The 26,422-nt window shown below is 43.2% G+C and overlaps 2 protein-coding genes across 2 annotated transcripts; one reads left to right on the top strand and one right to left on the bottom strand.

The window, feature by feature from the left end:
* The first annotated feature begins 1,015 nt into the window (after window positions 1-1,015).
* Window positions 1,016-23,163, top strand: LOC117583977 (G1/S-specific cyclin-E). Its single transcript, XM_034272683.1, has 7 exons — window positions 1,016-1,404; window positions 8,530-8,662; window positions 12,147-12,495; window positions 19,689-20,518; window positions 20,582-21,715; window positions 21,788-22,013; window positions 22,096-23,163. Exons 2-7 carry the CDS (start codon window positions 8,643-8,645, stop codon window positions 22,384-22,386), a joined length of 2,850 nt encoding a protein of 949 aa, XP_034128574.1. The 5' UTR covers window positions 1,016-1,404; window positions 8,530-8,642; the 3' UTR covers window positions 22,387-23,163.
* Window positions 23,164-24,886: 1,723 nt separating this feature from the next.
* On the bottom strand, window positions 24,887-26,422 carry LOC117583975 (protein toll-like). The gene has a single exon (XM_034272682.1). The coding sequence runs from the start codon at window positions 26,420-26,422 to the stop codon at window positions 24,887-24,889; it is 1,536 nt and encodes a 511-aa protein (XP_034128573.1).

The following is a 26,422-nucleotide window of genomic DNA, read 5'->3' as shown; positions in this document are numbered from 1 at the left end:
TTTCTGAGGGTCGTGCGGTATATACCTCGAAGCCCGGGAAATTTTACAGTGTAAATAAATAAATTCAATTGTCGATCTTGACAGACGTCACGAAACAGGGCGACCATTTAAGGTATATTGTAAACTTTTTATATTTTGACTACGAAATTAAGTTCATTGTATATTTACGTTGAATTCCATCCCCACTTCGTATTTTACCGTTGGCAACAAAATTTGTATGGACCAACAACAGGCTGTGAAAAGTGAGCAGTGTTCCCCAACATTTTTAATGGAATAAGCAACATTTAGTACCCTTGAGGGAAGGATGTCCTCGAATTGAGAAAATGATGTAAATCTCAATGAAAAAAAAAAGAAAATCGGCTTTGGAAAGAAACCTTAACAAATTTTGCATAACATGGAAACATTAAGGCATTATTATTTTTAAGAGCAGCTTTGAAAAAGATGTGTTAATAAAAATTGGAAACAGGGTACACAAAGGCACATACTACTGGGTGGTCAGCAACAAATTGTCAAATAACGTAACAAAACATTCTAGAAACCTAAACCTTTCAACTAAATCGTTATTTTTGTAAACAATCCAATACGAGAGTCAAGAAGAGTAGGCCAACCTTGTGGCGAATGTATTGTACAATCGTAGAAAATTGTAGTTCCTCGACTGAGAGTCTAAGTTGGATGGCAATACTAAACAGAATATTGAAATCGAATAAATATGTCATTGACCGAGACCGATTAACCTTCTGGTGACCAATGGGTGGTTGTAGAAAACTAAGAAATTAATTAAACTGAAAGATTTGTAACGCAGTTTAGCTGAATGAAACGGTGCCCATTCGCATTTGTTCGTAAACAGGGGGGATGGGTGGCTACAATAAACATTTACAAGCAGTTTTATTTTGCCAATTTGGAAAAAGTGCTTACATATTTAAAAGGCGGGCGTTCAGTGTGTTAAGTTTGAACAGTCACTCGAAATGAGCAATGCAATCCTATTCGCTGTAGCGATTAAATACCAAAAAAAAATAAATAAAAATAATCAATTGCCGATCTTCACAGTCGTCTCGAAATTTTGCAGATTTGAAATCGTTATATCGCAGAACGTTGAGAATTGGGTGTAAACAATTCTTTGTGCTTTACCGCAGCGAACCTTGGCACGGAATTGGACAAAAGTTGGAGTTATCCGCTAAAACTGTCAAGGAATCTGTCTGTGCTGCTGATGTGCGTGTGTTGTGTGTGTGTGTCTGTGGCGGTGTGTGCAATTTTTTTCATCAGTCAATCCGCGTGTGTTTTGTGTGTGTGCCCCCGAGAAACGGAACGCGTGGCCCAGGACAAGACAAGACAGGCCGCAAGCCTCCAGTGCAGCATTAGATCAGAAGACCACACCAGACCAAGTCTTTGCGGCCGTAGGAACAGGTGAGTGCTTGTGATATACGCTGCCACCTGGCAGCCACACCGCACCGAGTCGCCGCAGGTGCAATTCAATCCCCGAGCGACAATATGACCCCAAACTTCAGTTCGTTCTCGGTTCTGCTCTCTTTTTCGCAATTTCATCTCCTACAAGATTCCGTTGCTTTTAACATTTTTCTTGGGCATTCTACGAAAAGAAAAAAAAAACGTCGACGTCTCTGCTCACGTTTCCGACTTTTCATGTGCCTCTGCCAACGTCGTTCGCCGCTCTCTCTCTTTCTGAAAGAGACTCCTCTCAGCTGTCAGTGCTGTCAGCAGCGTCGACGCGACGTCGCGTTCCCGCGCGCGGGAAATCGCAAACTTTGGTTGTTGTTATTTTCATCAATTTTGTAATGATTTTCGTTATTTTTAAAGAATCTGATTCTGTATGCTTTCGCCCTTCGAATGCAATTAAGAAAATGTGTGGATCCATTCAGATTGGGCTCGTAAACGGGGCTCAAAGTTGGTGCCTAAAACGATGAAATGGTAATCGAGGACAACAACAAAGTCGCTGCGGTTTGTTTGTATCTCAATTGGCGTTGCCACCCAGTTGCTAAATTGGTTGAGTGCGATGGTATTATGCATGCTATTTTAAAATATTAGTTAAAATCGATACCTTTCGTATATTTTAGTAAAAGTTTTTGGCTTTTCTTAAAGATTTTATATATTTTAGCAGATGAGTGTTGAAATAATTGGCTTTACATGTGTTTTTCTTAGGATTTTAAGTAATTATTGTTGCACAAAAAAATTTTTAAACATTTTTAGTTTAGTACAATACAATACGCATCTGTGGGACTTGGAAAAATATAGATAAACGACGAAAATTTATATAAACTTGTATAAAAACGCGTCCTTTTTTGGACATGATGGCATCCCACTCAGCTGTTCTGGACTACCAGCTGATTGCCACATACCGATAATGGGAGAGCGACGAAACACACGCACACTTTAATGTGCAGACCTGAAATAGGCCTCGGCCCCCTTTCTGCCCCTGGTAACTGGCATCCACTTCCAGCTTCTCCAATTCCCTTCCATTCAATAAAATTCTGCCACCAGCGGAGTCGAGTCTCTCTTTCTCTGTCTGTGTCTCAGCCACAGTCACATTCCTTTGTGCGGCTGCTTCGCGCGGGAGACTCTCTCTTTCTCTCTGGTTCTCTTCCAAATGTCAGTTGAGCCACCAGCAACAACAAGCTCTTGCGCTGTGTGGTTGTTGCATTTTTTGGCGCTTCGGATCAGCTTGTTTTGGCGCGTTCCTCTTGCACACTCGCCGCAGTCGCTGCCGCTGTCGTGCTCTCTCCCTAGCTCTCTCTGAGTCGCTTTAGTGTTGCCGTTCCACCAATTCGGGTGCCTGCCTGATCACACTGTGGCCGGCGTGACGACGACGACGTAGAAAATTTTCGATTCTCGAGTGCGCACGTTCAGAAAACCCTTTTCAAATGCCAATTTCTTTGGGAAAACTGCAGAAACTGTTTTTCCCAACTGCCTCAGCGACTGCCCCGGCCGGAGAAGGTAAAAGTATTGCACAATTTCATCGATAAAGTGGTGCAAAAAGTGAAAGAAAAAAGTTCGAATAAGTGTGCGTGTGTGACAAGTGTGTGTGGCGGGGGGACGGACAGAATCGGCAAAGATCCGACAAAAGTGTGTGTGCTGTTGAACGGAGGGCGGGATAGCGGTGTATGGTGCGGTGGCGGCGGCGGCTGTCGTCGTGTCTTTGCATTTTTTTCTGCTACAAATACAACAAATCAAAAAGTCAAAAGTGCCGAAAAATGTGATATTAGAAATTGAGGAGCCGCCACATATTGTCGTGTGGGAGAAATGTTGCAAAATTTTAAAAAATATCTAAATAGAAATTGAACGGATGAAAAGTGTCAAGTGTCTCCAAGTATTAAGTATGCCAATTGGAACTCCCTAGAATGCATGCGGTAGTGAGTGTGTGTGTGTGTTTTTGTGTAATAACAATTGGGATGTGTAATCTTAATGGAGTCTTCAGACCCATCCCTATGCATCGACTAAGGATTTAGGAATTCCCTATATAGGAATCCAGTTCAGTGAACTGCTGCTGCAATTGGGAACAGTTACGGACAGATGCTGCGGGTGCCACACCGCTGATCTGGGCTGGGGCTCTACCACGCTCTGCCACACCGCAGCACAAATTATGCGACGATCGATCCCCTTTCTAATCTCTCACTTGGAGTGTTCCCGCTCGAATTGCACTTTTTCCCGCCATTCGCATAGATTTTGGGCGGTAAAACCAAAAGTGCGCCAGCCAAACGCCTAATTCGCGCCACTTTGTATTTCTCCATTCTTTGGCGCTTCCCTTTCCCCTGCTCACAGACACCAATACACACAGAGGTCTCTAGAAATGCGCTCCGCTCAAACTGAGAGAGAGAGCGTTGTCGCTATGCTCTCTTCTCCCTGCTCACACACTCACACCACGAAACGCGCTCTTCCGTTTTATTCATTCCAATCAGAACAACGAGTTGGCGGTCGCTGTTGACGCAGGCAGTGGCGCTACAGAGCGGTGGCAGCAAAGCGGACAGCGACGCCGACTGCGCTGGCGGGAAAAGTTGAAAACTTGACGAAAACCAAGCAGCAGAGCAAGCAAAGCAAGCCAGAAGAATGAGTAATAAAGCGCACGAAGAGAAGCAGTAGAAAAGGGAGAACACGGAGAATCGGTAGAATAAGCAGTAGAGAAGGCAGAGGCAAACACAAGACAAAGAATTATGTCAAAAGTGGCGCAAAAAAAATATAACATGTATCTTTGGTAGTAACTCTATGTACACACGAGAGAAAGAGAGCGAATGGCCGAGAGGGGAGCGAGTTCTGTCCAGAACGGAGTTCATTGATATTTATGTCTGCTTTGCTCTATTGTTTCCCCCTCTGCTTTGCTCTCCGCCACTCCACTCCACCTACCCACTTACCTGCTACAATTTCTTTACTCTTTGCTGTTGTTTTTTTGCTTTTCGACTTTCTTCTCGTTCTTTTTGTGAGGTTTTTCGCATTCCCTGTTTTGGGTGTGTGTTTTTTTTTTCAACAATGCTTTTTGCGCGATTGCTTTTTAGCATTTTGCTTTGCTCTTTGAAACTCGTTGAATGTGTGGGGTGGGGGCGGTGGGTGGCTTGTCGATGGGGTGGATTTCTGTATACATAAGTGCTGCAAGGTGTCTATCTACAGTGCGAAGATTCTACGTTTTGATTTTGCTATGATCGGATGTTCAAGGGAAAGCAGGAACATTGGCTGATTATAGTCTAAATGGGGATATAAACATAAACTTTTCCCCTTAAAAATTTAATAAAATTCACTTCCAGGAATCCTCTCCAAATCCTGCCAAGACGACTAGGTCATTGTGTCTGTCTATCTTTATTTACTCACCAATTGCCATTCGTAAGCGCTCTTCAACACCTCTGCCCCTTTTTGAAGGTTACCCAACACTTTCCCCACTCAAGTGCTTCTTCCCACCTACATGTATTCCTTCCATCAGAGCTGAGCGGAGGCGGCATCCAATCAAAGGAATTGCTTAAAGCAAGAAAGGCAAAAAAGCAGAATCTCATTTGTTATATTTTCTCATCAGACATGCACACATACGTCCCTATAGATATCACCTGTGCCCATATTAACCCGAATTCCTGGTAAAATACCAAAAATATTTCTCAATTACAAGTGCGGAATGTTTCACAAATATTACACGGACTATAATATCCATCCATTCAGCCAGGAATGGAATCCAACGATGAGTTGTGAGTACCTCCCTACATGGCAATGGCCAAAGAAATGTTTCATTGTCTATAAATTTTGTTGTTGTTGTTGTGGCTGAACTTATCGAAATGTATGCCGCATTTTTGTCGCTTCGGAGGAGCTGCATCAGACAAAATCGAAGCTGGAGGGAGGGAAATCAGAAGACGAGAGTGAGGAGTAGAAGCCGTACGGGAAGAGGGAAGAATCCACAATGATAAACAGTTTCCAGTTATTCCCAGACAAACAAAGGATAGTCCAAGGGATTGGGTGAGGAGTAGGAGGTGGAGTGGTGTAGGGGCGACAGGACGCTGGCCACTTGAGCCGGCAATGGGCATCCTTTTAGACGCTGCTAAATATAAACTAAATAATCAATTGAGCGCGTCTCGTTGTCCTAACGGCTACTTCAAGGCCGTCAATTCCAGGAACTGGAACGGCGCTGGGTCCCAGGTCCAGGGTCCACGTCCATTGAAGAACTTTGATTCTGTCGCTCTCTTTCCAGTACACTGGACTCCACCTCTATCTCTCTCTCTCTCTCCCTCTCTATCTGTGCCTCTAGATCGTCTCTACTTTACTTTCACACGCCGTTGCCCTGGCGGCGCTCTAAAGATGCAGACATATGTACGTACATACAGACATACATATGTATATGTACATACATAAATACGCATGCGCAGGAGAAGACCGAATGAATACCGACCTCTCAGAGTCGGAGGGAGTCGCAGGCAAAGTCTGAGACGGCGATCGACTTTCCTGTTTTTGTTTTTTATACTTTTTTGCGGGACTTGGAGTTCGTTCGTTCCAACTAATTGCAAGACCAAGAAGATGTAGCCAAACCGCAACAAAAGCAACAACAAGAGGAGATGGAAGGAGGAGGAGGAGTAGCATTGGCATTGACGACAGACAGAGACCCACACACACAGAAACACACAGATGCATGTGCATTTATCTCGAGTATCTCTGGAATTTATCTCGTCCCAAAATGCATCTCTAGCACATACACAGACGGGCACGCACTCGGCCAAAAAGGACGTACAAAAATTGCAGGCCCCAGACGACGACGTCGAAGACTCAAGACTCAAGAGGCCTCTCGGATATCTCGAGACCTGTTTTTCAGTATTATGTGCAGACATACAGACATATTTACCTACATCTTGTACATACAAATATATTTTCGTATATATATTTTTTTGCGCTCTCCTTTGCGCATTTTGCGCATTCCTCTTCGTTTCATTTGCCTCAAGTTGCAATGCAGCATGTTTCTATGTATGTACGTATCTTTGTTTGTATCTCAGTTTCGACTCTAAGCACTCTAAGTATGTTGTTCATGTTCCATTTCCTTGTGGGAAATCTTTGGATTTGCCAAACATCTCAGAGATAGTTTTCCAGTTAAATCCGTTCGGTGTTTGTTTGAATGACCTTGGAACCACGAACCCGACCCTCTCCGACTCTTACTCCAGCATCGGTTCTCTAATTAGGCACTGGAGAGGAAGGAAGCCCCTTCTCTATTCAGAACATTATTCATATTTGTATACCTGTTGCAACGCCGCGGAATTCTCCTTAAATCCAGCAACCCACGGTGCAGTCGCCTTTCCGCTTAATCTTCATTAGACGGGACATCGGGAATCGGGTAATCTGGTATGGAATATGTTGTGATGAGTGTGTGCTACTTGTACCTTGTGTGTGGGCAGAGCTTGCAATTAGTTAGTCATTTATTAATGTTAGTCGCAGCTATTATTTGGACAAAGAAATCGTAGGATAACTCAAAATAAAGTCATTTATTTACATGGGGATAGGGATGGGAATCCCTGTCAACAGTTTGGTTAAACGCTGAGATACAATCTCGTGTACAAATGATCGACTGGGTTCTAGAGGATTAATCAACTCGTGTGGAATATATCTGATACAGAATTTACCTATACTATAATCCCGAATTCCCACATATCCTATTTTATAGATCATCGTTAGATCTCACAAACTAATTTAGAAAATGCTTTTCCAGGTATTGCGATTGTTAAAGAGGGTTGAATATGTGTTAAGGGAAGAAGGAATCCAATTAATTAGAAGGCATATCCGCAATTAGTGTGAAAATGATGGCTGAATAGAAAGGACAAGCCAAATATTGTGCATGAGAAAACTCGGGGAAAAGGCAGCCCAAAAAAGATCGGCAAAAAGTGAGGAAAATAGAGAGAATGCATTGGATAAGAACAAAAACAGAAAAATGGGCGAAAGAAAGTCGTAAGAAAGCATTCGGATATGGGGTAGGAAAATAGGTGTCGGAAGTGAATGGCAGACCGAAGGGAGGAGGTCCATAAATCGTGGCAAATATAACGCCACCCGGCCCATATGTCACACAGTCGAATGAAAAGAATATAAAAAGAAGGAAAAGGAAAATAAATGAGGGGAGAGAAGCGAGGAAGAAACAAGGAAACGCGACAGGATACAATTAGCGAAGGGGGAAGTCAATTGAAGTTACAGCACAGCATTGCAGCGACGCAGAGACACACACAAAAATACAAAGAAATGAGGAATCCTTTAAGGGGGGAAGAACTCTATCAACAGCTGCCAGAGCCGTACGCTCCACTCCACTCGGTTCACCTGCCCGCATCATCATCAGGCAAGAAAAGCAACAGAAACAGCAGAAGGCCAGCCACCAACTCTAGGCACAACAGGTGCATCGATATCAATAGACAGGGAAGACAGCGGCAATGGCTCCTACTCGATATAATTAAGCGTTGTAAAACCACTAGAAAATACCAGTTGACGTTGCGCATGCGCCGTTCGAAGAAGCACCTGACACCGCCACAACAGGAAGAGCCAAAGCCAGAGGGGAGAGACCTAAACTAAGGGCGAAGGGCAGCTGATCTCCGGGCGGGCATCAATCGAGACTCGTGGAAATTCTATTAACAAAATAAACTGACCATCTACCTGCCCGAAGATGATCCAACCCATAGTCTTCTAGCTCTGTAATTTGAATATCTTCAACACATTGAAGAATATTTACTCTGCTACTCTGCAGTATGCTAAAAGCGAAAACTTCTTATATTGTGTTTTGAGAAAAACTCACGTAAACAAATTTGTTTTGGGTTTTCGAGACGAGTAGGAAACTCCTCGACCACATGCTGCGTGTGTGTGCTCGGTCGCTGGCTCTCCTCTTTAGAGGATCATATGTTGTCAGATCCACAGCTAGAGATAATACGGGACTAACTGTTGAAAGTCGTAAAAAAAACTCTAGAAAACACGAAACATATGAATCGTCTCCTCCTCATGTTATGCCCATTCCAATATTACTAATTTATTTTATTTTACTTAACTGTTGCTTTATTTTAATTATTTTGTTTTTATTTGTATCATTTCTAGTTACTCTTTTAAATCTTTAAACTTTTTCAACACTAAATTCTGCCTCCGACGAGCCAGTCTTTACGGAAGATTCAAAATTCCTAACCTCAACGGCTTCTCGAGGCCGTACAATTATGGGTTTATATGACAAGAGGTAAGTGTTTCCCATGTGCTTTGAATATCCATTCTATGAGCATATTAAGCTTGTACAACAATAAAGAATACATATTTATTAAGAGTTATTTATAATTGTCTTTCAGGCTATAGAATAATAATTATAAAAATATGTTTAATGTTCTATATCAAACTGCAAACTGATTTAGTTTTTAGCTTCGACGGTTGTAATGGAATTGTCTTGTAATTAGTCTAAAAATGCATTGTGTAACATTATCAACTGCTTATTCAGCATATGTCATTTGAAGCTCCTGAACAACCTGCATACTTTGTTTGCCTTCTAGCCTTGCTCTCATACATTTCCTTTTCCCATCAAAAGTTCTTCGTGACTTCCATTTCCTTTGGAGTAACCAAAACTAATTAACACCCTACATGAAGGCCAAAGAACAACATCCCCAGCAATACTTTTGTCTCTAATATCAAACGATATGAGCGACTCTCTCTCGACTTCCTGTGGCGACAAGACTTACTTCCTTTTTACCACCAACTATCCTGGTAGCCAGCAGCAGCAAACCACTCCACTCTCCACAGTCAGTTGTCTCTCTTTAATTCGTTTTACCAAAATGATGTTTATCTAATAGCATTTTCGTAATTATAAATTGACAGAGCCCTGGTCTGGTTATGCGTGAATGCCCCCTGGTAGAGACTAGAGGCCCGCAGGCGCCTACAATTCCTACTGTTCCTGGATCCCAAGTGCGATAATCTAAAATGCATTTTCACTGTCACTACGGAAAAGTTATCCAAAAGAACCCGAGCAGATGGTTTCGTAGGTGTTAAAGTCTAGACCGAGCGTTCCATTGCGTTCCGTTGATAACCAAGTGTTGTCGCTGCATTCCTATACACTCTGAATTCCTTTAAAGGACACTCACTCTCTCTCTGTCTCTGTGCAGCAATGTCCTGCGTGTGATTAGTAAATAATTGCGCGCGAAAATGTCATTAGAAAAGTGTTTAGTTGTGGGACGGTTCGGTTTTGTTGAGGGTTGCACCCTGGGCTAGGGCTGCGGCCAGTGCCAGGGGGGTTGTATCTACATGCTGATAATGTTGTCATAGCGCACACTTTCTGTGGCTTTTGGCCGTCATTGGGCCAGTCAGTCATGTGTCCTGGCCAACACCAGGACAAAAATTAATTGACTTTAATATGTTTGACCCTCTATTTTGATGTTTTGAATGTTGTTGGGTGGGTGCCAGCGACTGCGCATAACCATAATTGCATAATTGCCTAGTCATTTGCTCATGTCAGATGCTCGTCCCCTCGCTACATCATCACCCATGCCACCCTCTTTTCGGTCATTCCGCGATCATTCCCATCACTTAAGTGATAGTCCATTTTATGGACATATTTCGTAGTCCAGGAGTAGCGAGGCAACATGTGTGCCACATAATTATGGGTATTTGTTGCGAAACTATAACGGAATTTGTCAAAAATGTGGTTATGAAAAAAAATTTGAGGTTATGATGTGGGGGGAACGCATAGCGTTGCATACTTATGAGCGTAGCGTTTAGCATTAAGAGTTTAAGTTCAGTTTAAAGCTGTTCTGTATCTGTATCTGTTCTGTAAACATTTTTTTCAAAAGATGTTAAATGGTTCAAAACATAATCTTTTTAATCAACGGATCTCTCTCTGTGCAAGTTCTATAAATGTACTTCCTGAAAGGATTACAATGCATCATCGGGAATGTTCGATAAAAATGTATAGCATCAGCAACAAACAAATTGGTTGCCCCTCGCAGCTTGAAATAATTTATCATGTGAGAAAGATCGATCCTTTGATACTGTTCCCACTTAATATGCATTGGCGGGTATTCCGGGAATGCGTACGGTCTTATGGTATTTCTCTCTTATCATCTCCGAATGGCAGCGGCAGGGCACTCCAAGATAGTGCCTTTACCCCCAGCTGCCATTCGCTACCTACAGCGGAAAGCAGAATGAGAAACAAGATTTCAAGCCAAGCCGCAAAAGGGAAAGGGAGCGAAAACTTTCACCGAGAAATGACAAATTTCAGTTTGAACCTTTAACCAGAGAGATGCAAGAACCCTGACCCCGTGAAAACCCACCAACATGAAAGAAAGGATAGAGAAAGGATGGATGGATGGAAAAAACTTCATCCACTGCTTGTACTGTGTGCTGCACGTACACTCCATTAGTTCTTCTTCCTTTCTCCACATTCTACGAGAGTAAAAAGCGACATTTCTCGCCATAACTCATTTTTAAGCGACTCCATTTCCTCGTAATTTACTACGTGATTACTTTTTCTTGTTCATTAAACCATTAAACGCGATCGATAGTGGAGGGCCAAACCTTGACAAGGATCAAAACAGGCAGCCTCAATACCACATAACCAATCACAGTCCTCTGGCCAAGGAGAAATGGCTTAAACATTTGAATTTATGTGCAGCAGCCCTTTTTTTTCTGTTTCGTTACTGTAATCGCGTATTCCCCTTTTCACAGATTCCTTCAGAGGAACCCCCGACCTCGACACCTTTGTCGGTCGGTTTGGTCTCAAGGGTTAGATTCCACTTTTTGCTCCTTTCTTCAAATTGCAAAAATTTGCGCAACGAATTGCTTGAAGTGCAGTTTCTTACTTGAGAGCCAAAAGATCGGAGAGTAACATCTGCCTATCGGGGAATGGGAAACCAAATTGAATGGAGGGAAATTCTATGCGCCTGGGCCCAGCCTCCTCAGCACAGCCTCTTGCATTATGCATAATGTGCATGCAAATTTGCCAAAATTGCTCAATAATCTTGAGCAAGGAAAAAGGGTTCACTCCACAAGACAGACAGCGAGGAAAGGCTTTCTTTTCCTCGTGAACGCGCCCTCGATCCCATTTGCAGTTCCCTCGATCAGTCATCTCGATTTCAATTTCCCGGATGTTAAATATTAATGTATCCCGTTGGGTGCCTCAATCTCGAGTCTAGCATCTACCAACCTCCATTCGGCGGAGGCCGTGTCAAAATTCAATGAATTTATGTTTCGTTTGTATCTATTTTACGCCCCTATGTCGGTCGTATACGATTTGCTCGGCAGCTCTCGTATTGAATTTCTCTTTCTATTTTGCAAAAATCAAAAGAAATTTTCGACTAGTCCCTAAAAGAGTGGGGGGCACAGTGATTCGGGATTGGTTGAATATGTGCTAGGAGAGTGGGTTGCATCGGATTTTTTGGTATTTTAATATTCCATATTTCTTGTACATATTTTTATTTGCATCGTCATTTGAGCTTATTTGTTTTTATTCATTTTAAATGTGGACGATTTTCTATTGCAGGTTGATGCACAAAATACTTTCTTCAACTGCAGAAAAACTCTTTAAATACTTTGAAGCAATGCTAATGTATTTTCTAAATCATTGTTTAAGCAATTTATTTTATTAAATCATGACAATCTATTTCTTATTCATACACTTTTTCCACCATCGTTGTACCACTGTTATAACTAATCTTTCTCCTTCTACTTTCTCTCATTTGCAGTGTTTCTACTACCAGCAGCACTGAGCCAAATGGAAGCGTAGTCAGAATCGCCGCCAGCGCCAGCACCGAGGAAGCCACCAGCAGCAGCAACATTGTCGTCGTCGTCAACAGCAGAAGTCCAGCTCCTCTGTCATCAGCATCAGCCTTGTCTTCGTCCTTGGCAGCAGCAGCAGCAGGAACAGGAGCAGGAGCTTCCTTTATAGCACAGAAAGAGCTCCCTGGAACAGAAGTGGAGATGTGCTCTTGTGATAATCAAAACCTAGCAACATCCGCTGCGAATGCAACAACTTCCAATGGCATTAAACGTAAACGGCGTTTAAGCAGCACCGACTCCAATGATGATGCAAAGGTGAGCCAACAATCCCCCTCTCCCCACTGCTGCACAAACATATAGAATATTATTTTGTGTCTGCGCCTGGGTACTCGCATGAGATAAGTTTTATGAATGAAGTTGCATTATCAGAGCACATGGTGACCTCGTTGATTGGCGCAATCTTATCAAGGAAATGCCTAGAATGAGGGAGAGCCAGCAGCCAATGAATGACCTAAACGATCTTGGAATATTTCTACATATAAAATACGCTATAAATAAGCTAATTTGATTTGTGTATAATGGATCTGTGTGGGTGTTTATTTTTGGTTTTATTCAAAATTGATTTGATGATCTTCTCATGCATTCAAAATAATAAAATATATACATAAACATATATTAGCATGGCCAACAAAGATACTTCTGAAGTTTAAATTAAGGTCAATATAATTTCCTTTCACTGATGATTGTTCAAAGATTTTTGAAAATTACACATTATTTAGCTTTATTTTTTGGTAAGAGAAAAACGATCCTAGCGAGCAACCCATTCTCTTTGAATTATTGTCTGACTTTTCCAATGTTTTCTCTCCTTTCGTATGTCTTTGTAAACGATATTTTATTTGTTATTTGCCTTTTGAGAGTGTAGTAGCCCTTTCATGGCTTCCGCTGATGCTGCTGCTGTCGATCCTCATTCCTCATTAGATCTCTAGCCAAATATGCCGTTGGGCACGTAGACAGCTCCTCCTGGGCATACAAGCGCTCAGACAATGCCAAGATGAGCCCAAAAATAAACTCTACTTATGCGGAAAAAGGCTCATTTGGTATCCTCGCTAGAAGTCAGATCTCTGCGCTCTGTGCCTTTGGCTCTCAAGTAGCTGCAATCAAAGCCAATGGAACAATGGCTTCTCTCTCGCTGGCGGGTCTCGTCTCGCGTCTTCTGGCTGCTCTTGGCAGCTGTGTTGGTGCAAAGGATTTTTTTTGAAGTAAAGAGCAGGGCAGCAGCAGCAGCTCCCCTCGACGTGCAATGAACTTGCAGAAATCGAGTTTGGGTTGTTTTTTTGCACTGTTTTCCTGCCGCTTGCTTCCCTGTCAAACAAACAACAAATGTCATTTCATACAGCCTAAAAAAAACTAAGGCAAACGTCTGGCCCCCTTCATGATGCAAGGGAATTCCGAGGGGTCTTGGGCACTAGTACGAGTGCGAGTATGTTGAGCATATGCACGAACGGACAAAGGACAGCGGCAACGACAGCGACAACGACGTTTCGCATGCGCGCACACCTTGAGCAGCGTCACTCTCTCGCTCCTGCTCTCTGCGAAACACCAGGGGTGGTTTCCTAAGGATAGGACGGACCTTAAAGTCAAGGCGTCGCGCAAAACGTCCGTTAGGGCCGTAGGAAGTATTTGAAATTGCGATAGTTATAGGTTATTCATATGGTAGCTTGAGGCGCAGCAACTAGATCAAGACGATGGGTAAGGATGGGTAAAGGGATATGGGAATGGGACTACTGGAATGGGACTCTCTAACCACAAACACGAATGTGCCAGAGAACGAGCGAGCCTTAGAGAGGGGTTCAGCGGCAACGCCTTATCCTTTTCAAGGATCACTGCGTTGGCTGCCAAGTTTTTCCATTTTTCCTACCTTGCTCCTTGCCGCTTCCCTAATTAAATATTCATCGAGACGACATTTGTGCTGCAGAAGATGTTACCGTTCCGTAAAAAGTGGTCGGTCGGTCGCTTGCATTTTGCTACCCCGTCTAGGGATATTATCCTTATGCAAATGTGTGTCCCGTTCCCGCTACCGATACGAGACTCCAGTCCTGCTCATTAGATTTCCGTTAAACTTTTATGCAAATCATCCTGCTTCTCCGCCTCTTCCTCCTGCTCCTGTCGGATGTCATCTGCGTTTGGGATGCATTCGTATACCCGTTTTCTGCTTCCTTGAAATATTATACAATATTTGTTTTGCTCCTGGAAAAAGGATAAGAATTATAGTATTATTTTACCAATTTGTCAGTGTAATGTAAACCCTTTTTTTCTTTCTTTCCTTTTCTTCTGCTCAAAGCATGAAATCGCTGAAAGTTTCCTTTCTATTTTTTGGGAAAACTTCATTGTTTCTTTTCACCGAAACGAGACAGGAGGGAGGGCAGTGTTGGGTAGGGTTGAGGTTTGCCGGGGCTGCAATCAAGTGCAGGTCTTGATTTCTGTCAAGTCAGTTCCGCGGGCATTGTGGGAAATTGATTTCAAGTTTTACCCGACGATCACCCTAAGATTTCATCCCAACATCGGATGGGTTTACACGGACTCTCATGTTCTCTGTAGCTCGAAGTTTTCTCTAATTTTAAAGAGGATTTCATTTAGCTAACGGGTAAACAAGAGTTGACAGGATGCTTTCTGCAATGATCTGTTTTGAGAGATGACAGATCCCATTCGTACGATAACAAAACGAGTTTGAATTTAATGATGGGTAAGAAAGATTCCGCAGCTTTCTATGCTATCGATGATCTAGAAAGCAATAAGTACTAGATAAATAGAAGAAGAAATAGAGAAGTAAGGCTGGTCAAGCAGTAGACAACATTCACGTATTTCTTATTTAAATTAAGCGTGTTGGATAATGATGTCCTTCCCTGACATTTATCATTTCATGTTTTCGTATTCAAAATTCATTCTGCGGTTTATCCTTTGTCCACTTATGCTACGATCCTGCCCGTCCTCCGATGGGTTATGCTTTAATTTACTTTCGTCATGGATCTAACCAATTGCATGATTAATTACAATCCGTCTGCCTGTCCGAGTGGGTTTCTCCTCCTCTCTGCACTCATGTTTCTGCCGGCTTGATGAAGATTTCCTGCCAAGTCACTGGCAGGACAACCGCGAAAGGATTGTGTTGGATTAACCCCCCTGTGGACACACTGACCAGAGGTCAGTTTTTGGTTTGCCTGGAAATATGAGTGTTTGTTATTGTCCTTCTGGGACATGTGTCCTCTGGCATGTTGTTTGCATATCATTTATTACAAGAAGAGCAGGAGCAGCGACCTTATTTATAATTTATAATAATGATCATTAGGATACATGTAATTTGTCAAAGAAAGAAGACAAGATATTTCTTAATATTTTGTTGAAAGAAGATTTAAAAAACAGCCGTGCGTTCTTTGCGTTCTTTGCATGATGCTCGACTCGAGACGCACAAGCGAACGCTGTAAAAGAGAATTTTCAAAAACAATATACATTGCTTGTGCCTTACACCTCTCATTACTGCTCTGCAGCTTCTCTAATAAGAGTCTTTGTGGTTTTTATTGGACTGCTGGCATATTGATTCCCAGAAATCTCAGTTTATCTCCAACTGAACAATTCCTCTCTGTACACTTCAACCGAGGCATTGAAATTAGAGAGAGAACAAACTAAACTAAATGTTATTAAAAAAGGACTTGGGGGAGAAGTGAAAAGAAAGAAGGTAAAAATAATAAAACGAAACAACAATGCTGAATATTACACGGCAAAGTTACACCTGGTCCTGGTCCTGGCCAGGGACGGGGACGGGGACGGGGCAGACCCACGCCAATGGTAAAACGATCGACGCGACGCGGTGAAAAAAAACTAAAGGTGTTTCGGTTTCGAGCAGACGGCAGACGAAAGATTACGACACATAAGCGCAGGACTTTGTAGGGTATGAGGAAGAGCAGCAAATGCCAGCACAGCACAGAGGGAGACCCAGAGAGAGCGAGAGTGAGAGACTCAGAGTGGCAGCAGCAGGAGAGTAAGAGCCACACAATGGGGCATTGAAGGATATTGAGGTAGACGACGAAGTTGCTGTCGCATAACAATTGCTTTTCTTGACTGTTTTGTACTACTGCTGCCCAAAACTGCTAGAAGATTTGGATAAGGATTGTGGCATTGCATCATCTGCTCCTGCTGCTCCCTCCCAGTGACATTTCGAGTGATGTTTTGGGTGCCTTAAGCAGTCAAGAGAGAGAGAGAGAGAGAGAGAGATCAGGTCATCATCAAGTGACATCAAATGCAATCGCAATCACAGGGACAGCTGCTACCATCGTTGACTACTAGACTTTGGCAGAGGAGAAATCCTTGAATAGGCTTAAGGGCAACAACCCAGTTTAACCCTTGTTAAACTTAAGATGCAACCCTCTCTGCTCAGATTGGTCCAGATTCAGTTCCAGCCCACATTACAGTTCACTAATTTCTCACACATCATGTCATAAAGTTCCCAAAGATGAGAAAAATTCCTATACTCCATCCACGCTTGACCAGATCACGATTCCCCCCCACCTCAGCAGATGCAATGTCCACGCACCAAAACGAATGGAAACCGAAAGGAAAAGAACGGAATGTAATGTCCATTGTCTGTGGGATTGTCCATAGGCATTTCTTATGCCATTGCACGCTTTGATTTTAATTACATTGCATCTGGGGTTCCTTGACATGTGTCCATTTCCATTACCATTTCCACTTCCATTTGCGATTGCCATTCTATCTCTCTCTCTCGCTCGCTTCTGTTACCTAAATCTTCTCTCCCTTCAGAAGAGGGTTGCTTGTTGTTCGTTACGTTCTTGCATTTCCCTCAAGAAAGAATAAGAAATTAAATTTGTCATGCGTCTGCGGACCTTCCTGACTGTCGTCTCATGCAAAAAAAAATGTATTTACCTTGGAAATGTATCTTGCTACAGAGAGGGGATCATGTCGTGGAAGGAAAGAAAGAAGCAACGGAAGGCAAACCTACTCAAACAATTAAAAGTGTCACATAAATATCGTAAAATTCCCTCATTTTTACGCAACAAATTATGTGAAAATCTTTAATGAGCATCTCCATATGGAGACGGAGGGATAGACAGACAGAAGGGAGGTTCAGCTATAATATTGATAAGCTTTTACGATGTGTGAGATTGCCAGTTATGGAATTGAACATTGAAACATATCCCCAGAGATTGATATGTGCAAAATTTTGGATAAAATAAAGAATTTTTCAATCACGTAAAAGATCAATTTCAGTCGTTAACTTGGGGATTGCCTATAGAAAACATATTTTATTGCTTCTATCTTGAATATTTCTGTATGACATTAAATGAAGGGTCAGATCTTGAAGTGTTATTGACCCAATCTTGGATCTTGACTTTCGAGGGCGATTTTAAGAGGTTTCCAATGGAAAGACTTTCATACTCTTGCATGATTTGAATTCCCCTCAATCCTACAGAGATCCTTATATGGATTCTTTCATAGATTTGTATGGACTTTCTGATCTTTGCTTCTGTATTCGATCAGCTGCCGTTGAGAACAATGGTCAAGATTCTTTCCTTCTGCCGTAATCTTATGACTCACGAGGGATTCTGTGCGTTTCTGTGGTTCCATTCGCCTTGCTCTACATTCGACTTTCGCAACGCCCCACACGATCTGTCGCTTGGTCTTCCACCCTCCTGTCTTGGATGAAGATGAAAGATAAATTACTAGAGAAATAGCTCCCCAGATTGAATAGATTTTAGGCGCTGCAGCCGCCTCTGGCAGCTCGAGCCAAAGACGGACGTAGATTGTATAAGTACGCTCTCTGTAAATGTGTCTAGGTAGTGATTTTTCCAATGTCTTCGTCTACCTGGACACACACACACGTAGGATTTGTTGACAAAAAATAATTGTAGAAAGGATCCAGGGCCGCGTCAGTGAGATTTGTTGTTGGGCTGATAAACACCCAGAGGCGAAAATGCAATGCAAAAACAACATACAGGCAAGACCCAGGCCCAACGGAATGAACGACCGAACGTCTCAAAGAAAAAGCCAGATCTCCGGGAAGGAACTACCCTTAATAGCCGTAGAGCGGTAGAGCAAGCGAGAGGGAAAGATACTGCTTGTCGGCCTTTATTCACCGTTCACCGCTGTGTGCAACGCTGTCGTGAAAGCAACCCCTATTTCCAGGCCGTTGCATTCGTTGAGCAGGATAACGACGATCAACGATCGGAGTGGTGTTCGGTCGGGGGGTTCGCTCGGGGATCGGCGATCTGGAACGAGGGACGTCTAGCTCAGTTGCACAGCGCCAGTCAACGCGTTTGGTACACACACAATCCGCTCAATCCGGCTCTCAACTCGGACTGACCAGAACAACAACAGACATCTATGTACATATATGTATGCCAAATACATACGACCAAAAAAATAATTGACTAAAAAGAAACACAAACCAAAAATGATACGCTGCTAAAAGAGGAGCAGAAGAGGCAGAGACTGAAACCGAAAAATAAATACTAAATATTTTGAGTGCAAAAAACTAATTTAATAACCGGATTTGAACAAAAGATCGCCTCACCAGCCAAGCAACCAAACCAACCCAAACCAACCAACAACCAAATAAACCAACAAATTGTTTTCAATGTTATAACACACGAAAATTATTTGCACTTTTACACATACCAAAGAAAGAGCAGAACAACCCAAAACTTCAACCAAAGACTGCCACGATAATCGAGAATCATCGAAGCAAAAAAGTGCAATAATAATTGTTGTATTGATTATACCAAAAAAGAAGGAAAGAAAACCAACCAACAAGCCAAACGATCCCACGATCACCACGAGAGAGAGAGAAACCCAAACCAAAACAAAGTGTTATTGTTGTACCTCCATACCTTTATCCTGTATCCCTTTGTGTGCCGTGCCGCCTACACTGCACTCCACGATTTCTGACTAACAGTTTGTGCGGGTGTTACCCGGTCGGTACCCGGTCCATCTATCAAGGATTAAGAATTTTGACAGGCGTGCCCACATAAATTCTTGCCAACGCTGACCGTCTGCATCGCTCTCCCTGATCTGAGCTGATCTGATCCTACTTTGCTAATTGTATTCGAGACACGTTTCTAATTCTGCCGCCATCCGTCTGCGCGTGTGTGTGTGTGTGTGATCCAGTTACTGATTCCTGAATATCCTTTCTACATTTTCGTTCATGTTATTATGAAGTTGGAACAGAAGCGTAAATTCATTGAAATGGTAATAATTGTTTTTGGAATAATTTCTATCAATTTTGGTTGAAGATTTGTTGAGAACTTACTTTTCCCGTAAGAATTCTAAGAAGAGATCAGTAATTAACTCATGAGTGATTTAAAGTGTATTTAAAGCTGATGTACAGATTAACAGATTCATTTTGAACATCATTAAATAATCATTTGCCTTGGAATATGTTTTCTACTCAATTCTAAATAAATAATCTAAATATTTCTTTGCGCTCTGCTTTATTTTAGGATCCCGAACTTGGCTATGAGCCACCATCGGCTAAGCGGCAACAGCGTCTGCCTGCCATCTATGGCAGCGATCAGAGCAGCAATCTCTCCTCGGTGGCCTCATCTGTGTACACCTCACCTGGCCAGATCACCCATGAACTGCTGAGCATACGCAGTTCGCCGGCAGATGAGTTGCCGGAGGCCACGCACAGTCCGCTCCCCGACAGCCCCGACAGTCCTCCCAGTCCGGATCGCGGCTCGGCCAAGCAGGCGCCCGTTGTAGTGCGCTATGCCGTAGACCAGGCCAGCAGCAACAGTCTGGCAGTAGTGACAGGGCAGCAGGAACCGCAGGAGGAGGATGATGATTTGCTGGATGATAGCTGCGAGGAGTCTTCGTACGGCGAGGAGGAAGATTTGGAGGAGGAGGATGACGAGGAGATTAACTCGTCGACTATTTCGCCAGCCTCCTCAGGCGGCAACCTTCCAATGCCGAGGTATGGGTCCCTGCTATTAGACATCGCATGTGGCATACCACAGCTCGAAGAGTACTCGGGCCTGATTTGCATGTCGCCGGCGGTGGAGACCTCGCTACGTCAGTGCCCCCTGCCGGCCCTGGCCTGGGCCAATGCGGCCGATGTGTGGAAGCTGATGTGCCATCGGGACGAGCAGGATTCACGTTTGCGCAGCACAACAATGCTGGAGCAGCATCCGGGCTTGCAGCCGCGCATGCGGGCCATCCTTCTGGACTGGCTGATCGAGGTGTGCGAGGTGTACAAGCTGCACCGGGAGACCTTCTATCNTCTGCTTGAAATCAACAACACTTGCGATATATTCTATCACATCCTTATCGAGTGTTTGAATGCCATTGTTACTAATGTCTAAGCTATTCAGACTCAGAACTGAACTGAACTCAGAACTCATTCAGAACTGCTGAGCATACGCAGTTCGCCGGCAGATGAGTTGCCGGAGGCCACGCACAGTCCGCTCCCCGACAGCCCCGACAGTCCTCCCAGTCCGGATCGCGGCTCGGCCAAGCAGGCGCCCGTTGTAGTGCGCTATGCCGTAGACCAGGCCAGCAGCAACAGTCTGGCAGTAGTGACAGGGCAGCAGGAACCCCAGGAGGAGGATGATGATTTGCTGGATGATAGCTGCGAGGAGTCTTCGTACGGCGAGGAGGAAGATTTGGAGGAGGAGGATGACGAGGAGATTAACTCGTCGACTATTTCGCCAGCCTCCTCAGGCGGCAACCTTCCAATGCCGAGGTATGGGTCCCTGCTATTAGACATCGCATGTGGCATACCACAGCTCGAAGAGTACTCGGGCCTGAATTGCATGTCGCCGGCGGTGGAGACCTCGCTACGTCAGTGCCCCCTGCCGGCCCTGGCCTGGGCCAATGCGGCCGATGTGTGGAAGCTGATGTGCCATCGGGACGAGCAGGATTCACGTTTGCGCAGCACAACAATGCTGGAGCAGCATCCGGGCTTGCAGCCGCGCATGCGGGCCATCCTTCTGGACTGGCTGATCGAGGTGTGCGAGGTGTACAAGCTGCACCGGGAGACCTTCTATCTGGCCGTTGACTACCTCGATCGATATCTGCATGTGGCACACAAGGTGCTGAAAACGCACCTGCAGCTGATTGGCATTACGTGTTTATTTGTCGCCGCCAAGGTGGAGGAGATCTACCCGCCAAAGATAGGCGAGTTTGCCTACGTCACGGATGGCGCATGTACCGAGAGGGACATTCTGCAGCACGAAAAGATCCTGCTGCAGGCCCTCGACTGGGACATCAGCCCCATCACCATAACCGGCTGGCTGGGCGTCTACATGCAGCTGAACGTGAACAACCGCACCCCAGCCTCGTTCACGCAGATCGGCAAACAGCATGCCACCGAGAAGGCGGCCGATGATGCCTTCATCTATCCCCAGTTCTCGGGCTTCGAGTTTGTCCAGACCTCACAGTTGCTGGATCTGTGCACTCTCGACGTGGCCATGGCCAACTATCCGTACTCGGTACTGGCTGCGGCCGCCATTAGTCATACATTTAGTCGGTAAGTTCAATTGCTCTTCCACCGAGTAGAGATGTGAATTTTCTAACTTGGTTGCCCTTTTCTGCATTGCAGTGAGACGGCCCTCCGTTGCTCCGGCCTGGACTGGCAGGTGATCCAGCCCTGTGCTCGCTGGATGGAGCCCTTTTTCCAGGTGATCTCCAAGAAGGCCGCTTACCTTCAGGTGAATGAGCAGAACGAGCAGGTCAGCAATAAGTTCGGACTGGGCCATGTCTGTCCCAACATTGTCACCGACGATTCTCACATCATTCAGACGCACACCACCACGATGGACATGTATGTAAGTATCGCTCAAGAAGACGTTGAAAACATATGGTGGGCTCTTGTGAATAGTTGCTAATCTATACATTCGATTTTTGCAGGATGAATTGCTGATGGTCCAGGATGCTATACACGCGATGCGAGCACGCACACAGGCCTCGCCGGCCACAGCGCTGCGCGCCCCGGAGAGTGTGCTCACGCCGCCCGCCTCTAGTCACAAGCCCGACGAAGATCTGGGCGATGAGGACGAACCATCGGCAAGCTGCAGCAGCAGTAGCGCCAGAAAGAGCAGCGGAGCCATCAGTAGCTCCACCTCCTGTCACGCGTCCCATCGCGAGAACATTGCCACAGCTGGCAGCATAATGGCTGAGAACAGCAGGGGCAATCGCTGAGAGATTCAGTTCAAAAACATCAAACACCACGCCCGCCCACACAGTTTTTACGTTAAGTGTTTCTTATAATTAAATTATTTATGTTAAGTGAAAAGTTATTAGTTGCCTAATTCCTATGCTAAAAAATATTTAATTTCAAATTCTGCAAGCGCCCCTCCCTACCTTTTTTTTGTTTCTTCGGCTTGATATTTTTTTCGTGGCCTGATTTTTTTGCTCAGTTTAATATTTAAATATGTGTATTTATCCAAAATCATAAATATAATCTTAAATGTACACTCCTAACTACCTACAGATACAAATATGCATAGAGAGCATATAGAGGAAAACTGAATAGACCCTTAGATTCTAATAAGGCAAGCCGAAATCTTACTATATCCACAAATGAAACAATAAGAGATTGGAAACCGGAATGTGTATATACATAAATGTATGTATAAATTAACTGTATGAGTAAATTTGTTGACAAGCGATCAGATCCTGTCCCGCAGAGCCAGAGAAGCAGTCAGAGTCATCCACTCATCCAATCACCAATTAATCATTAAGCCCAAGATTAACCATACTAAACTGACGGAGAAAGCGATGGCAGGAAACGCAAATTACTTGACTAATCAACTAAAGCTAGTTTAAGTTGAGGGAAATGTCAGAACCCGAACCTACATATGTATATGTAGATGTAGTAACTAAACAGACTAATGCTAAGCTTTGCATTTCCATTCAACAATTAACCCAACTAACAATGAATCAAACAAAGACAACAAGTCCACAGCTGACATGGAGTGATAAAGAGTAATGGCATAATTGAATCATACAACATACAAAGCCCAAAATACGAGTACATGTATTTCCTGAATCCCTGAATTGAACACAAAACAACAGAAAGAAAAAACTGTAATGAATATTTAATTAACCATTACATGAGTGCACAAGTAATGTAACATTTTTGAATTTAGACTAATTTGCCATAATTTGCTAAGCAAATAAATCCTGTATATAAAGAAGAAACAAACACACACAAGCAAACGCACACGCACACAGAAATGCGCTTACCGACAAAACGCTAACTGAAACGCATATAGTATATTATTATATAAGTGTAAAATTTCCATATACGGCTACGATATGTTTTGTATATTGAAATATTGAGGGAACAGTGCCCCGTTAGAAAATTATTATTAGTTGCATAGTTTAGGCATAGATAACATTAAGTGTTCATAGGTTAAGGATGGAATGAAAACAGAAAAACCACACAAAAACAACGACTAAAAGAAAGAAACAAAAGCAAAAAAAAATGTATCTATTTATGTTTTATTTGTAGTTTTTAAAGGCAATATTCATTTGATTTTAAAAAATTTCACAAGTACGCTTATACCCCCATTGATTCAATGTCAATAAAACAATCCACACCGGATAACATATTAATAAACTATGAAAGTTATGTTGAGTTCAACGAATAAATAAATTAATTCTTGTAAATACTAATAATTCAAAATTCTGTGACTTCATTTGGGATATCCACTCGAACCGCTGTGACATTTAAAGCTGCAACTGGATCGCATTTTAATTTGAGTTGAGTTTAAGTGACGTCAAGTCCCTTTTCCTCAACAATTAATTTTTAAGCTCACATCGGGAGTATCGCTCCACATATTATTAATGTATTTAAATTACTAGCATCAATATCTAGCAGGGACTATATCTTTAATATCTACTTTATTCTTTTGGAATACCCGAGCATTGCCTACTTTGATCTTGCCGATGAACTTCATTTTCAGCGACTTCGGCCCCGTCAAGGTTGTTTTCCTATACAGTTTTCCTATTTCCGAGCTGATTTCTGTATAATATTAAAAAAAAAACGTTTGTACTTATGGAACTCTTTTTATACCCGGTACTCGAAGAGTAAGGGTCGCGAAAGTGGATGTATATACATATGTAACGCACAGAAGCAAGCGGTTCCGACCCCATAAAGTATATATATTGAGCGCCTAGTACTCAGAGACCATTAAAGATGTGGCAACCAAGTTTGGCATCCAGTCATAAATATTTGAAATTTTGAAATACACTTGTAACACTGTGAGCATACAGCCATCTGGATGCAAAATTTGGTGGCTCTAGCTTTTATAGTCTCTGAGATCCAAGACGGACGGAAAGACGGACATGGCTATATGGACTCGGCTATTGATGCTGATGGGATCGGATACGTTTCCTTCTGTGCGTTACATCTGTATGTACATCGACTTTGTCCACAAATACAATACATCCTATTTACTCTTCGAGTACCGGGTATAAAAAATGAAAGATTAAATCGATATCGGAAAAGACTTGCAAGACGGAGGTTCTTATTTTTGTCGTGCGCTAATATGGAATATTTATGTTATTCAATTTAAAGTGAATTAAGTTTAAAAAGGTAATGTTAAAATTACATTAACAACAAATTGTATAATATTAATATTACTGTCACTCATACACAAGCACAAATCGAACTAAAAATGGTAAATTGATTGGTTTAAGCATTGCCGTTTAACACAGAAAGCTCAATAGCTTCTGGGTCAGGCTCCCGTCGCACTTTACAATGGGGCATTGCATACATTAGCTTGTTCCAAAAATTGGGGTCATCTCTCCTGAGGTATGTATTCATCACCATGTAGGTTTTAAGTTCGCTGTCGAGATCATCAAAACTCTTCACTTCGGGATAGAGGACCACAATCAATCGCTTGCATCGATCCTGGATGATGGCATGTAGAGCGATGCGGAACTCCAGTCGACCCCAAGTCGACTTCAAGAAGTTGTTTGTCATCAGGATGATGGTGCGCTTCGAGTCATTAACAGATTGGCTGATGCAAAGGGGAATAGACTCGCCCGCAAGCCAGTCGCGTAGGTAGAAACATAGTCTGAAGCAGTGGCTACCACTCTCCAATCTATCTACGAACTCCTCAATGAGCGCCTCGTCCTTGTGGGTGAATGATAGAAATGCATCGAACTTCTTCAAGCTGTCGAGCTCCCTTTGGGAGGCTAGGCTCATCAAAACATTGTGCTCGTACAACCATATAAGGAGGGGCTGTTTAAAGTAAATTGCCAAGTTTATAGTTGAGACCACCAGCATTAAAGACATTGCGACAGTTACATAGTGCACCAAGCCTGAAGGGCATAAGTCAATCCCATCCGTAGCGATCAGTAGTTTTGTCATGTCTTCGCAGTTGAGGTCTGTAACATTCTCAATATACGGCGATTGGGTCTTTACAAAGTGCAGGAAATCTAAGTTCTCGCAAGTGCAGGCCCAGGGATTCCCATGCAGAAATAACTTCAACCGTGTGGAGGCTGCTATTCTGTGGTGGAAGTAGTCTTGCATCTGACGATTCAGCACAGAAATGCTATTGCTTCTTATGTCCAGAGTTGTTATATTCTCTGGCAACTCCTCGATTGTAGTCAGTCGATTGTTGGCCAGGTAAAGATGTCCTACATTTGCATATCCAGGCAGGGAATGGGGGGGCAATGCTTCTAGATAATTCCCTTCAAAATAAAGATAAGATTGTCCAAGCCGCGGTGTGGGCAATGGAGGTATTGCCTTGAGTCCTTTAAATCTGCAGTCGATAATCAACGAAGGCAATGTGGAATTATCTAGACAACAAATGCACGCCTGCGGACACGTTCCTGACAAGACGATATTACATCGTTTCAGGACGGCGTTATATTCTTGCGGTTCCTTTAGACGTAGAAATTTTAGGAATGACTTGGACCTGCATTCGCAATTCCAGGGATTTCCTGATAGTTCGATGTTTCGCTTGACGCTTCCTTCACGGTCTCTGAAAAACTCAATGACTTGATCATCGAGAACCTCCAATAGATTTATTCGGAGATCCAAATGTGTAAGGTTTTTGGGAACAAAATGAAATGGAAATTCCCTTATTTTATTCTCGAGCAAATAAAGTTCTCTAAGGGAATCATGTCCCAATGAGTGTCGAATGCTGGTAATTATATTCTTATCGAGGTGCAGGCTGGCGTTGTATTGTATTGAATGCGAAAGTTGAGGATACGATTCCAT

This window comes from Drosophila guanche, unplaced genomic scaffold, assembly GCF_900245975.1.
Source record: "Drosophila guanche unplaced genomic scaffold, DGUA_6, whole genome shotgun sequence".
In the NCBI taxonomy this organism is placed as follows: Eukaryota; Metazoa; Arthropoda; class Insecta; order Diptera; family Drosophilidae; genus Drosophila; species Drosophila guanche.
This window is presented reverse-complemented; position numbering and strand designations above follow the sequence as displayed.